The sequence below is a fragment of the Catharus ustulatus genome, chromosome 9 (genome assembly GCF_009819885.2).
Source record: "Catharus ustulatus isolate bCatUst1 chromosome 9, bCatUst1.pri.v2, whole genome shotgun sequence".
Lineage (NCBI taxonomy): Eukaryota > Metazoa > Chordata > Aves > Passeriformes > Turdidae > Catharus > Catharus ustulatus.
Genome location: NC_046229.1, coordinates 3,284,123 through 3,299,781, shown reverse-complemented (window position 1 = coordinate 3,299,781; position 15,659 = coordinate 3,284,123). Strand labels below are relative to the sequence as shown.

The window sequence follows — 15,659 nt, the reverse complement described above, 5'->3', positions numbered from 1 at the left end:
AATTGGTCAAATAGCATGAAGATTTTGTTGACGTGTTTTCTGTCTGTGTGTGCATACTTTTCCTGAAAGGAACATCCAGTGAAATCCTGGTTGTCCAAAAGACTTTGGTCAAACAGCTTTGAAAGACACTGAATTTATTGCCCTGAAACACAACTGACCCAAAATAAGAGCCTTTTAAGGGCTTTAGTAGGACAAAGAATTCACTCTTTTGACACTCTGTAGCTGTAAAACACACACACACCAATTTATTTTCAGAAAGAAAAGGTATTTATTTCACTATGGATGGTTGTAAGAGAGGAAAAAAAAATTCAAAACAAGCAGAACAATTATTTCCTTTTCTAACCTCAGGGCACCCCAACATCACCCTCCTTTTTTGTGATGTGTCATCTACAGTTCTATTGTTTATGCACCCATATTTCTAATGCTGATCAGCACTTGACCAAATTTTGCAATTTAACCAAAATTTACAGAAATAATTGTTTCAACTAACAGAATTTCACAGGTTGAACCAGCCTAAGATTTAGGGGTCTTTAATTTTAATAGGATGGGGAAAAAAGGCAGTTTGTGTGGTTGGGGATATTTAATTTCCAAACTGTCACATGGACAGACCCCCCATGTGTAATCCTGGCCCATCCACGCTAAAACTCCTACCAATTTCAATGGAATAAATATCAGCATGTTTATTATGAACATCTCTCTCTGCAGCTGTGTGTAACACTCTAAATGACACAGACACAACATCAGTGCAAATTGCAACAGTCTGCACTTTCACAGATGATGTAACTTAGCAACAAACTGTCTGCTCCCAGAATCAGAGCAGTCCCAAAGTTCCACCTTTGAGGTAAACTTGTTCACATGAGGAACTTTCACATTTTATCACCTTTGTTCACCGTGCATTTCATATTCCATTCTGACCAGGGGTGATCAGTAAATCCTCAGCAATTCCAGTGGATCCAGCTGTAAAATCAAGCTGCACCTATGGATTTGTGCCACTCCCTGCCAGAGTCAGGGGTGTCAGGGGTAGGTCTGCATTTTCCTGAAGGTTGCATTGGTGATGGTGAGCCGGGTCAGCCTGGCCCCGTAATAATCAATGATGTAACTGGAGCCGTCGGAAGGGCCAACGATCTGCAACAGAAAAAAAAAGAGCCAAGACTTTTCAATATGAAGTGAAATATATACTTTGTGCTAATGTCTCAATTACTGCTAATTTTCCCATCATAAAATTAGTCATGCTTAATTAGTCAAACAGAAACTAGATTTATTTTGAAGTTATGCTGCAGTTTAACTGTTTTAGCGAGTGCTGTCTCAGAAGGAACATTTCCCCTGGGCTTCTAATCAACCAAATTACACAGCCAGGCACTGGGACTCGGCTAATCCGATGAGGATTTGAGGCACAAAACCAGCCTAACAAATGAGTGGGCTCCAAACCACTTTTCCTGAACAAAGGAGGGTCAGCAGCAGAGAATTAGGCTGATGACAAGTGTCTTTGAAATACTGAACAGGTAAGGAATGAAGAGGAGGAGAAAAGATCATGGAGTTTTTGTTCTGGAAGTGCTAAATTGATGTGGAGTCACCAGGGAGATCAACAAGGAGAGATGAAAGATACTCTCAACTGGATCTGTAAGTGCTCTGAGGCAAAATCACTGCAAGAGCAGAGAAAGGAATTTGAGAATGCACACAAAAGACAAAGTGCACACTTTTAAAATATTTTCCTACAAACCCATAGAAACAGCTCCCATCTCCACAAGGATTCTGAGTTCATTGTAGCTGATTTGCAATTCATGCTGAATGGCTGTGCTGTTGAATTTGGCAATTTCATGATGTCACAAGATGTCACTCCAGCTGGGGATTTAACCCTCCTGAATCCCTCAGTCACAGCTCTCAGCTGATGAGGGACTTCAATTTGGGGGAGAGGTGGAAAATGGAAATGGCAATGTCTTCTTTCATCAGCATAAAGCACAGGCAAACACAGAACTTGAGGATTCTGGGAACAGCAGGAATCCATGCTGAGTCCACATACAGAGGCTCTGACCACTAGAATTTATTGTGCTATAGCTCCCAAGCTATTCATAGTCAGTATTTATAGATGGCTAATCTAAGTTTTAATTCCAAAAGCAAATATATTGATATTTTGTGTCTATATTCTACATCATCAGTCTACAAACAGAGCCAAAATAAACGCCTTGATTTTTTCAATATCCAATGGTTCTTCAGGCCAAAATGTTAACAAAGTGTTGGTAACAAAATCACAGCTTTAAAAACACAGATTTGTAAACTGTTTTGAAAGCCCTGACTTACCTGCATTGAAATAAGTATGAAATCAATTAGGCTCCCAATTCCACAAAACCCTACAGTGCAGAACTTTAACAAACCTATAAAAGAAAAGTAACATTTAATGTAGCTTTAAGCACTCCCTAGGATTTCATCACTGGTGGCAATCACATCCAAACTCTCCCCTCATCCCACAAAATCTGTCTGTTTATATATATATGTCTCTAGAAGCACACCTAAAATTAAACTTCTTTGATTATTAGGGAAAAAAACAAACCACATTTTCATATTTCTACATCCTGAATGTACTTTGAAGATTTTAAATATTAACAATTTTTTTAAAAAATTAAACTCTTAAACAAGGAAAGGCAAAATTTGATAATCAGGTTACTGAAATATTGCTTTCACTGAGACACAGACAGAAAAATCCCAACTTGAGTTGCAAAATTTACTTCTGAATAGAAAGAGACTTTCAGAGATTTCTGAATAGAAAGAGACTTTCTGCCACCTCATGAGCTGCAGCACATACTGATTTGATTTTCAGAACATGCAACTTTGGAAAACAATCCTTTGTATAATTTTTGTATTTTTCTGAAATATGAATTTCTTTTGAATATACATAAAAGTATATGTAAACACTTCTTTTTAACTGGTTTTCAAAAATGTTGGTTCTTATACAAAAAAATGAAAGATTAATAGAAAATTCATGGGAATAGCAACTGACAGATGAATGTTTTATTGGAAGTTGTCCTGCAAGGCAGACTTCATTTGGAAAATGCCTTCAGAAAAAAAAAGAGGCTGGCTTAACATTTTTTTTTATAAATATCAGTAGTTTCTTGTATGATTAATGTAATTCAGAGAGAACTGTATCTATGATAAGTATTATTTCAGGGAAAGATTTTGGTTAATCCCCTCTCTCCAAAGCAGCAGAAAGCACCTCCTCTCCCCAGGGCTGTTTATGGGGCAGAGGAGGGGAGGAAACTGCATCCACTCTGCAGGAAGAGCATCCCACTGCCTGGATTTGTCTCTCATGGAAGAAAAGTCCCTGTGCACCCTTCCCTGAGGCTCTGGAACAGGTGCCCAGAGAAGCTGTGGCTGCTCCTGGATCCTTGGAAGTGTCCAGGTAGGATCCAGGGAAGGTGTCCCTGCCCCTGGAACATGGAACCCAGCAGATTTTTTACCACTGCTGCAGCTCTACTTTACTTCAGGAATTGGATGGAGGAGAACTGTTTCTGAACCTGGCATTTATTTCTGGAGTGCAGGGTGAAGTTGGGTTTTTTTCTTCCTCTTCATTTCCCTCCCTACAAGCAGATCACACTGAGAAAATAAACTGCTCTAAAGCACAGAGGGAAAAATAGTGTTGTTCTACAGTAATAACTCCTGGTTTGGTTCACAGTGTGTGGGAGAGGAAGAGGCTGCCTTCCTGATTTCTTCATACTCAATAGCTTGTTTGTATTTGTGTGCTCTTTAAACAAAAGAGAAGGGAAAAAAGTAAACCAAAGAGCATTTACAGTCTTCATTACACTTGCAAAAAAGATTTCAATGCTATTAACCTTTCTTAACCATTTTTTGCCAAGGCACAGATGACCTAAGAAATCCCTAATCAGCCACTGTAAAGGAATCCAATGGGTTGATTTTTATTCTTGTCCAACTCTTACCTTTTGCCTTCTTTACCTTTCAAAAGATTGAAAATTTGGCTTTGGAAGAGTTTAATTTAAATATTAACTTTAGCTGCTGGCTACAGTATAATCCAGTAGGGTTAAAGCATCAGCATTAAAAAACTTCTACAAAAGAATTAGGGATTTATGAATCTATATTACCACAATATATTACAAGTAATTACTGAAAATTATTATTCCAAATCCAGTGGTACAACTAAATAATGCACCTTATTGACTGCTTTCAAAAATGCATCTTTTGGTGACACAGGTGGACAAAGTAAATGCTAATTACAGAATCTCAGGAATAAAAGACATGGATGCTAATCAAGATTGTAGAGAAGGACAGATAATGTCATTAAAAAGAGTTGGCATTTAATGGGCAGAAACTCAAAATTTCCTGCTGAAGTGACAGCAACACATACAGCTTTTTCCACATCATTGCTCCATGCTGTCTATACTTAAATTCCCTCCCTTTGTCCAGCTCAGAAACAAGGCCAGTGAAGGCAGCTCTGTCATAAGGTATCTCCATTACTTAAAAGTGGCACTATCATCCTGGGAATGAGGTCCTAAAAACCAGAGAGAGTTTTTATTAGAAGTTCCAGCTTCTGGAGAATTGTTATTAATACCATGAGTTATCTTGAAGGTGTGCATTTGCCAGAATAAATTCCATCTCCCAAAACACCTGTAAAATTTGTCCACTTTTTTCCTGGTGAAGTCAAATCTCATTTAAGGGTGGCAGGTGAGGCAAAGCCACTTCTGCTACAGTGCCTCACAAAAAATGCCCATGTAAAACATCAATGCAAAGCAAAACTTTGAGTAGCAATAACCACATTTGCTTATCAGGATTTTATCTGCTGGACACTACATCTCCATTTGTCACCACTCCAACAGAAAAGCAGGCTGAGGATAATGCAGCATTTTATCTCTCTTGACCATGAAGTAAGGATCTAGTTTTAAATATTTAAACTGCGACTGTCAGCCTTCATTACTCAAAATATGAGTACACACATACAAGTCAGTCATAACAATAAGATTTACCTCAAAGAAAAAATGAAGGAATAAACTTACCTAATGCAGGATATCCTAGATAAAATCTATCTGCTCCCAACCATCCAAGAAATAAGGACAGAGCCACTGCCACTTTGTAGGAGTATCCATTTCTGCCAAAAGAAACAAGCAATGTAGATAATGACTGCAAAATAAATCCACTCATACTTTTGACTGTTAAAGTAGTGACTCATTTTCCTGCTGCTCTGGTTTTAAAAGAAAACAACAGACTTGTTATTTATCTTCAATTAACGGCCACGGAATTGATAATGTTAAGCTTTCAAACTGGGAAGGCATCCTCCATAAAGGAACCTCAGCTGCTGCAACTCAAGTGTACTCTTGCAGAATACAGATTATTCTGAAACTAAATGATGATTTCTTGTCAAGACATAATTCAGTTGCTGATCCATGCCCAGCTTCACAGAGCACTTCCTAAGAGTTCAGCCCCACTGAGACAAGCCCAGGAAGGCAGGAGGTGTGCGAATGCTGTCTGCAGGCATTAGTCTCACACGCAGCCAAATGGAGAGGAACAGGACAGGCAGGTGAGATGTCAGCAGAGACAGTAATTGCCTCGAGATCTGAAGGAGAAATGAACCATGGCCACTGGCTGAAGAAGCTGCAGGAAGGATTCAACAAAAAGAGTAAGTCATGGATTCACTCATTACACTGTAAATGGCACGAAGGCACAATGAAAAGAACTGTTGACAGTACAAAGATGCACGGGGGTAGAGAGGCACTCTCAAGTTAAGCTTCCCATGGTTAGTCATACAAAATAAACAGATAGAACAGACTTTTTCAGATTTGTCCTAATTGGAACCATTCTTGCCAACAGCTGGAGTGATGCAGCCACCAAACCACCTGTTAGTGCAGGCCCTGCTGGAGAACTTTGCACTAATAGGGGAACTAAAAACATATCGCTCCCAGTGCTGGAATTGCTGCCTCGGCAAACAGCGAGCTCCTGAACAGCAAACCCAAATGTAATTAGAACTGAAAAATATTCAGTAATTCACTGTTTTGATACGTGCACTGCTACGTGCCAGCAATTATTTAATAGGCCCAAATTAAACTCCTGCTTGACAGTTGAATAAAACAGTCTCAAAAAGACAGTAGCTGACAAAAGTCCAAGCACTTTTATTAAGCGTTTTCGATGCCAAGTAGAGACCTACCTTTTTTGCTTATTATCAAAATTTACTGACTTTAAAACCTAATGGCAACATTAAGTGATTAAATCATGACTCTTACCTCAGTATTTGTTACTTGGTGTTTATTAGCAACACAGAATACACAGGGCATTCCTGGAACCTAATGTAACACAAATTATCATCTTTAGAACTGTCTTGTTTCCACTGTAAGGAACACTAATGGGTCTATTTAAAACTTGAGGTAAACTGTTGGAAATTGTTTATCAACTACAAAGTGTCAACAGCCCTCCAAGGACACTAAAGCATAAAAAGAGCTGTTACATAAAAATGGGAACACGATTTAATTTTGCTCCTGATCACAACTAGTAATAAACTGAGCCCTTGCCTATGCACTGAGGTGCTTCTGAAAGCACAGCAGCTTCTGCAAGCTCAACATCAAACTGATGGGCAGAAGAAATCCAGTATGAAGGGGAAGCATGAGAACACTGTAACAAACAAGGCTGCATCCACTCTGGTGTTTCTTTTGCCTTACTGCTTCAGATAAAAACATGCACAAGGAGTAAACCAGTGAGTAGGAAAATGACACATCCAGGGCATCTGAAGGAATTTCTACAATTGGGTAAAAAGATGCAATTTCTTGTCAGTTCCTCTTTTGAATTTTTCTTGCTCCTCAGCCTCATCCAACCTTTATTTTTTCTGCATGCATTTCTCCTAGCTGCCATGTTAAAAGCTTTTCCTCCCAGCTCTTCCCCAGCAGTTGACAAGAGCAGGTGCTGCTGTAGGTTTTTCTTTCAGGGTCTCTTGGCTCTGCTCACAGACCTGCCCACACTGAACCCCATGAATTCCACAAAGAATCATTCCATGGCCTCCTTCCCTGGAATGGCAACACCTGAACAATGAACATTTCAACTCTGCAGCATCAGGGCCTGCATATATTAAGTAAAATGTGTGACAGATGCCAATTCTGTATGCTAGAATTTGGCCAAAAAATAAAATCTACCTCCAAAACACCAGATAAAACCCAAACCTAAGAAATCTTGACTCCCAGTACCTCTTTGTTGGAACAATCTTACAAGATTTTCCTTGAATTATTACTAGGGCAACTGAACTTGAACACATCCACTCATACAAACATGTAACATTTCTTGGTCTTGCTCTAAAATAACTGGATCCCAGAACTCAAACAAAACTAAATTACAGCTTTGGCTAAGGAGAATTTGCTGATTTGTCCTTCACAAGAGCTGGGGATTGAGATTCACCTGCTGTCCCCATACTGGGACAATCCTGCCATGGGAAGATCCCTTCCCAAATGAATTTTCTGACTAAATGATGTGCAGTTATTTCTACAGTTACAGTTTCTACCAAAACTCTCCAAAAAGCAGTAAAAAAGGCAGGGCTATTGTTGCAATAGCAAGCTGAAGATTCCTGCTTAAAACAATATTTCTAACACTTAGGTAACATTCAAAGTGCCTCATAAAAGATCTGTCAGTGAATAGACCACTTTTTAAATAAGTGCACAGATGAAGGATGGTGATATTAATCTTGCTGCCATTTTTTACTGGTTTTAGGACATTATGAAGGACATGCTTGTGTAACTCTATCTATGCTCAAGTTGTATTTTACTGGAATTTTCAGTCTAAAAAGGGTTCTTTTCCCTTTCTGCCATACAAGCAGTTGTGGGACTGGAGAAGTCACAGCAAATTCTTCTTTTGGCAGTGTAACCATTGATTATTCATTATAGATAATAGTCATGATGAAGTAACAGATACTGTAAGAAGGATGACATTTCTCCATTTCTCTGCCTACAGACCTGGCTTTTAATAAATAAATGTATAGAAAACCTACCTTTAAAAATGTTTCTAGAAAATATAAAAAACCCCAAAAATATACATATGCAAAAAAACCTCCAAACATAAGAATAACCATCTAATCTAAAGAGGAAGCAATTTCATTAAACTAGTATAGCTCATCTTCTCCTCAGCCCCCATCACAGATGGGACTGAAACACAATTGTTTCTGGACAAAAATGTGACTGACGTCTACTTTGCTGGCATTTAAATTTGATTAGATGTAATCATATGTTTTCTTCAGTTTGCTGAGCTTTGACTGCTGAGAAGACTAAATACAGAGAAAATATTTATGAAACTAAGAGGCAGGGCTGTACTTCTGAGTTAGGCAAATTACTGAGCAGCAAGTAGCACAGCAGTTATTTGCCCACTAGAGTGATGGGGAGTACCCAGTATTACTGGAGTTTTTATTTCCAAAGATTCCAGTAGGACAAAAGAGAAAGGTTCCAGTGTGAATCCCAGAAAAAAGAGGAAACAAATGGTAGTGGCAGGTGCTGGCTGATCATTAGCACTGGCCAGTTGGAACATTTATTGGTATCCAGAGCTCTCCATCACTCACAATGTGCTTCAGAAAAACGAGGTCCATCATTCATGTACCAAAAACAGGCTCTTAAAAGACACAGTGAATTGGATTAAACACAAAAGCTGTTTCAATATAGAGAACAGTTTCTCTTAGAGATTTTGGGGGGAGTTGCAGAGATCCTGAAGCTCCCCTAAAATTCATGCATAATAGAACTTCAGCTGCAGCTCCAGGCACCCTTTAAACTGGCATGAAGCACTGAGCAGCACAGCCCTGTCCAGCCCTCCTTTGTCCTCTCCGTTTTATCCTTGAGTCACCCTCATCCCTGCGCTGGCACGAGCACTTGAAGCCACTGTACTGTGACTCAAACTGGGGAACTGATCCAAGGCAGCTCAAACCCAGAGCAGCTCCCTGATGTCCTGGGGTCTGTCAGGGGAAGGGAGGGAGGGTGTCCCCAACAGCTCCTTCCAGCAACCGTGCTGATTTTAAGCATGTGTGAAATGTGGCCTCAGCGTTTGGAGCAAAATTTTGGCAAGCTGAAGTATGAGGCAAAGCAAAGGTAAAAGAATAAGGTAAAGCAAAGACACAAACATAACTAAACAGAAGGAATGCACAGACAGACAGATTTCCTTGTGACTCTGGCCTAGTGGAAAATGTCCCTGGCCATGGCAGAGGGATGGAATGAGATGGGCTTTAAGGTCCCAACCCTTGCCGTGACTCTGTGTTGCATCCACATTGTGTTTATTAGAGGATCAGCTACTGGGGGAAAATGTGAATGGTTCTGTTTTACTTCTCTTTTCCTTCTGCCAACACATCATACAATTTTGGACAAACTGCAGTTTTTCAAAACCAAAGAGTACTCACACATTGCGACACTCAATGGGCTTGTAAAATCCGACTTCGTGTCCCGTAAAGACTTTCTCTATGCCAAGGTGATCTCTGCAAGTAATATTTGGTGCTGGCAGACATTGAACTGAGGACAAAAAATGATTTGATGTTAAGCAGTAACCGACACTCAGAGCAGTTTTCTGACAATACACAAGTGAAACAAATTAAGTTCTACTGTGCAACAGTCTTGATACAAAGCACAGCTCACACACAATTATTCGTTTAAAATATTTTTAAGCCAGCCCTACCACTAACTTGTAGATTTTCCTTGCTACATTTTAACCAAAACATACAAACCTAATTGCAGCCCCAATTCTGTTGTAATTTCCACTCTGGCTTCAATATGAGTCAATGAGAAATCTGAAGCTGACATACAGAAAGCATTTTCATCATGAGAACAGTTAAATATTGGAACAAGCTGCCCAGAGCAGTCATGCCATCACCATCCCTGGAGGTTTTTGAGGTCTGACTGCACAAAGCCCTGAGCAACCTGGTTGGGATTCAGTGCCAACACTGCCTTGAGCAGGAGGCTGGACCATGTAACTTCCTGAGGGGTCTTTCTGCCCAAATTATTCCATTATCCTTGACTCTTAGGGGAATCAAAGTGGAAATCACAGCAGAAAGTCACACCTGCTGAAGTTTGCAATATATTACCAGAATATTAATCATTCTCCAATGCTGTAGTCTGTTGTTTTAAAGGAAAAAAATTCAGTCCTTTACCACTTTCTATGAGCTTTCAGTACTTGTGAGTCCTGTTGGTTAATTCCAACAAAACTGCAAGCCAGGTTTAACATTCTTTCTAGATTTTCCAGTAATGCACACAGGCAAGAGATGGATTTTTTTAATGCCTACCCATATTGCACAGGGACAAAAAACAAAATAAGATTTGAATTATGCGTGGAGCAGCCTGGCATGGTGGAAGTTGTCCCTGCCCATGGCAAAGGGTGAAATGAGATGATCTTTAAAGTCTTTTCCAAGCCAAATCATTCCATGCTATGATCAATGTGACTAATCTAAGGCAATTACAAAAATATACATTATTTCTTGTAAAGTAAATAAAGCAAAGACTTTTTTCTGTTATTAAAAGAAACCAGGCACAGTTAAAATATATTGATGCAGGCAAGGCCACAGTTTTCTTCTCAGTGTCACACCAAAGACTCCAAACCTTCTACTCAATGACACCACTTTGAGTTTTGAATTAAACCCCTGTTGGGTGGGTGAGGGATTGCAAACAGTGACCAGAAATTGTAGTGCTTCAAGCATGATCCAGAAATTAACTTTTTATTACTTAGGTAATACTGAAAAAATAAGCAATTCAAATACTGTGAGGACAATCTTAAAACTGGTGTGTGTATGTGTGTAAAGATGCTACACAAAGAAATAGTGTTAATTAATTCAGCAATGTGTGCTACTCTGAAGCTTATCTCCTATTCAAAAGTGCAGTGTACTAAATACAATCACATGGTAATTAGTTAAACAACTGATAATCTTGAGTTATGATCAATCTCAAACTATGCAGCATTTTCTCTGGTCTCTGACTGCCCATTTATAGTCAGGGACACAATGTCAAATGATGGAAAGAACAGAAAAAAAATTTAAAAGGATCCATTGTGCTAAGTATTTACATCCAGTGCCTGAAATTACTTGGAAAAACCTTCACTATCCCAGAAGAAAACCATTCAGCACTTATAGGAAGTAAAATATGAAAGACAACAGGCACACACATGAATTTGTGGACTCCCCATCCCTGGAAGTGTCCAAGGGCAGCTTGGACAGGGCTTGGAGCAACCTGGGACAGTGGGAAGTGTCCCTGCCCATGTCAGGATGAGGTTTAAGGTCCCTTCCAACCCAAACTATTCTGTAATTCCATGATTTTAAAACATTTTTGCACATAAAGCAAACTTGTGCTATCAAACACAGATCATTTATTTCAATGCCTGGGAACATCAAAGAAGTTAAGCACAGGTAGGAAACTAAGTGATCAATTTATGAATTTTTCTGTTGTACTCTGAAGTATGGCAGAACTGAACATCAAATAAATGTGCTTTCAAAACAGAGCCTCACACACCAAAACCTGGTGATGAGGGAAGGCACTATGTTGCCTTGAGAAAAAAAACCCTTACAAACGAGAAGATTTTGAAGCCTGTTCTGTCACATGTCAATTCTTTTAATAATTATATGCAAAATCAGTATGACAGGAATGGTTTGTTTTAATCACAGTAGTGCAGGACACAGCCTAAAGGGTGTAACATACATTGAAGAGATTTACCAGAAACCTCACTTACAGAACTACCAATCAGAGACCGTGTATTTATTCATTTTTAGCAAAACACCCAATCCACACAAGTGTTTTGGGCTTTCAGACTAATGATATTACTAATCCCATCTTTTATAAAGCTCATCAAGTAGATACACAAATTGAACACTTTCTAGAAAAGACATAGTTAATCAATATATAAGTTAGAAATCCTTACCATATGCTGTGTGATTTGTGCAATTCATTGGTTCTTGTGTGCTATTGTCTATTTTAGGCTCATCACACATATATGTTCAGGTAATTGAGGAAAACAGTTTTCATATCAAACACTACAACAGGTTTAACAGTAATTTATTCCACCCTCTTTAAACCCTGAGGATTTAAGATGCACCTTGATGTTGGTGCCTACCCATCCCCCAAAAGAGGAGCAGCACATTACCATGCAGCAAATCTGCTAATCCAATTTAATACACCAATATATCGCATAAGCCCCACGTTTAATTAGTGCTGCAGTCAGCACTACCTAAAGGAACTACAATATTTATCAGTCACAGCCTCGGTATTTGGAGGCAACAAGGTAGCACACGCCTCATCGGGTCTTGTTCCCTTATTTAAATACCACAGTGCCCTGAAATTGAGGCATTTGGTTGAGAAAATTTAATCTACAAGAACACGCAAAATTCAACGAATGCGTAAAAATGAGCATCTGAAACGCCAGGAATTTGGTGCAGGAACAAACTGAGCAGGAACTGACTTCCAGAGGTCTCAACTCCCACAGCCAAGTAAAGCAGGAGATGAAGCAAGCTTTTCCAAGATTTGCTTTCCTGACACTTTTGATCATCAAAAACTGTCAGCTGCCATCAACCAGCATGTTCTGGGGAGGGCAAGAGGTGCCTTGGAGAGCCAAGAGCCTCACACCTCCTGCTCCTCAGAGCTGTGCAGGGCACAGAAACATATTATTTCCTGATAAAATGGCAAAATCTCCACTTCTCGCTCCTGCAAATAAGAAATAAAGCATAGTGGTGGCAGAGCGGGCTCTCTCATCCCATGGCAATCTCTTGGCATGCGCTGGGGCACGCACAGAACCACCAGAAATCACAAAATTAATCAGGTTGGAAAAATCCCCCGAGATCATCGAGTCCAGGCTGTGATTGATGCCCACCTTGTCACCCACATCACAGCACTGAGTGCCACAGCTCTTTGAACAGCTCCGGGGATGGGGACACCGCCACATCCCTGGGCAGCCCCTTCCAGTGTCTAACCACCCTTTTGTGAAGAAATTCCTCCTGATACCCAGCCTGAACACCCCTTGGCGCAGCTTGAGGCCGTGCCCTCAATTGCGGCACCCTGAGGAGCCCTGTCCCGCTCCTGCCAGCCGAGACCCCCTCGGGGGTTCCAACCTGAGGCTTTCCACGACCCCCCCGCCCTGCCCGGCACCTCACGGTCCCCACCGCCCCTTCCCCCCCCACCACACCGGGCCCATCGCCACCACCACAGCCGCGCCCGATCCGACCCCAGCCCCGCTCAGGATATTGCCCCAGCCGCAGCTCCTCGCACTTGAGCGGCGGCTCCGAGCCCGCTGCTCCCTGCAGGGCTGTGAACCAGAGGAAAAGCAGGACCAGCGCCTCAGCCGCGCCGCTCCGGGCGGCCATGACGGGACCGCCGCCGCCGTCAGCTGATCCGGGGAGGAGCGGAGCGGCCCCGCCGCGGGGAGAGCCCGCGCTGGCTTCGGGGAGAAACGAAGGGGGATGACGAGGTGTTCTTGGCTTGCTGAGGGTACGGGTTAGGCTTTTTGGGGGCTTAATGATTTTTTTGAGTGGTGGTTGGGGGGGGGGGGGTGACCTCATTAAACATGGCGGCGAGGCCGCGCTGAGGGCAGAGCGCGCCCTCACCCAAGATGGCGCTGGCAGGGCCCTGCGGTGGGACGGGCTCCGAGTAAAGATGGCCGCGCCCGCCGCCGGCACCGGCCCGCGCTTGCCCGCACTTAAGATGTCGGTGTGAGGGCCCGCGGCCGTGAAGGGATGGTGGGGGACTCGTGGGGAGCCCTGAGGCCGCTGTCGCAGCGGGGCTGGGGCCGCTCCGGGTGCTGGAACCGCGGGCAGGACTCGCCCTGAACCGAGCGGCGAGCCCGGGTCAGGCAGGAACATGAGGTGAACACTCCCCGCTCTTCAAACATCCACACAACAACATCAGCGAAATCGCACCTCTGGGTGTCCCTGCTGGTGTCTGGAGTTTGCTGGGTACTTGAAAAATATGTTGAAAAAGCCCAGCAGAAGTTAAAGGCGTGAGCTGCCAAACCTGGTTAACGCAGGCTGGCGCATCCCTGCCGTCCAGGTGGGCCTGGTGTGCTGACACCGTGTCCAGCACACACAGCAGTCGGACTACAGAAATAATTTTAAATTCTTACCCTATTTTCGAATAAAACCACATTGTTTAAAATGCTCTTTATTTCAGTTTTTAAATGAATACTGAATTCCTGGAACAGGAAAGCTTTTCATCAGCATTTGGTCTTCACGAGGTATTTTGTGGTGATTACAAATCTTTCGCTATTCTCACTACCGTGACAGTTCATTGTTTTTCTGTTGTGGTTATTTCAGGTTTCTCTAGTGTTTGAAGGCATCAGTTTTCCACTTGTGAACTGCTAAGGGATCCTGGAGTGTTTACAGGAGATGGAGAGGTCCTTTGGATTAAACACACCCAGGAAACGCAACACCGCTGTCCCAAGTTTACATCTGCTCAAGAAGTGTTTCCTGAAAAACAAGTGGGGACCTAAAACCAGGAAAACGGAACCTAAAAAGCAACTCTGAAGCAGTACTGAGGAGAACATCATCACTGCCCATTCCTTCTGGAAGCCTTTCAGGTTTTCTGGGCATTATTTTTGGTGCATGGTTTCTCTCTGGAGCCTGTCAGTACCAAAGAACGGTTTGTCCCAGTCCCAGATACTCCAAGAAACTGTTGAAACGCAGATTTAAAACGTGTGGATGGCTGACAAAGAGCTCAGCCAGTGATGTGAAATATTGCCATCTAACAGCTTTTTGGGAGATTTTGCGTAAACTGAACTGGCAGCCTGGAGTTCAGCAGGCAAAGTATGCAAATGGAAATTGATACTCCTCTCAACAACTGGAAGCGAAAGGGCAGGGCCAGAGCGTGCTCCAGGATGAACTCAGCCCTCAGAGATGGAGATGGAGGTGCACTGATGGGAAAAGTGCCCGGCTCTTCTGTCTGCGGCGCGTCTCTCACATGGATAAATACACCACTCGCTGTTCATCACTGTCAGGAAAATTGTCACTTCTCACGAGCGCCACATTAATTAAAACTGAGAGTAAGGGCTGGGAAGCTGAGCCTTTGGAATCCTTTGGAAGGGGGATGGAGCGTGTGTTGGTGTGCTCTGGTGCAACTGCTGCCGCTCAGTGAAACGAAACGGGTGCCAGAACGGGGGGAAATCAATCTGAACTCAGGAGAAATTGATTTCCAAACCTCTTGTAGCCCTTACCCTGTACTGTGTAAGGTCAGCAGATGGGCTTGTGAAACTGTGTAGCAGAATAAAAATTGTATTTATCGACTTTAATCGACTATTTTATGCGTGTATGAATAGAATTTTAGGAAGTAAGAACGCAGACTAAAGTACAGGTTTCAGAAAGCACACACGGTTCACACAATTAACTTCCACTAAAATGGTGCCTGTCCACTATTTTGTGACTAGCAGGAGGAAAATTTTGTTTTTGTTGCCATCCTGGACAATGTTCTGTGTCTTGGAAGCCACAGTGATGTGTGTTTTAGGGTGCTGTGGGGAAAGTCTTGCAATCCTTTTACTGCATCTGAGTTTTCCTATTTTTTTTTGCCATTCCCTTTTGTGAAGTGGTGGGGGCTGTGTGGATGAGTAGAGGATATTATTAAAAATTATTATTATACAAATATTATTATAAAAATATTATAGTAAAATATTATAGTAAAATATCATAGTAAAATATAATGGTAAAATATTATAAAAATTATCATTATAAAATATTATTACAAAATATTATT

General features: G+C 41.7%; 1 protein-coding gene and 1 long non-coding RNA gene across 2 annotated transcripts; one reads left to right on the top strand and one right to left on the bottom strand.

Annotated features, from left to right (window-relative positions):
• Positions 1 to 254: 254 nt before the first annotated feature.
• On the bottom strand, positions 255 to 13,328 carry TM2D1 (TM2 domain containing 1). The gene is made up of 6 exons (XM_033067705.2): positions 13,167 to 13,328; positions 11,851 to 11,924; positions 9,353 to 9,461; positions 5,001 to 5,092; positions 2,299 to 2,372; positions 255 to 1,125 (listed from the first exon to the last, which is right to left on the bottom strand). The coding sequence occupies exons 1-6, from the start codon at positions 13,283 to 13,285 to the stop codon at positions 1,015 to 1,017; spliced, it is 579 nt and encodes a 192-aa protein (XP_032923596.1). The 5' UTR covers positions 13,286 to 13,328; the 3' UTR covers positions 255 to 1,014.
• LOC117000231 lies at positions 13,323 to 15,201 on the top strand. The gene is made up of 2 exons (XR_004418722.2): positions 13,323 to 13,409; positions 14,231 to 15,201. It is a non-coding gene; the product is annotated as an uncharacterized LOC117000231 (long non-coding RNA).
• Positions 15,202 to 15,659: the final 458 nt, after the last annotated feature.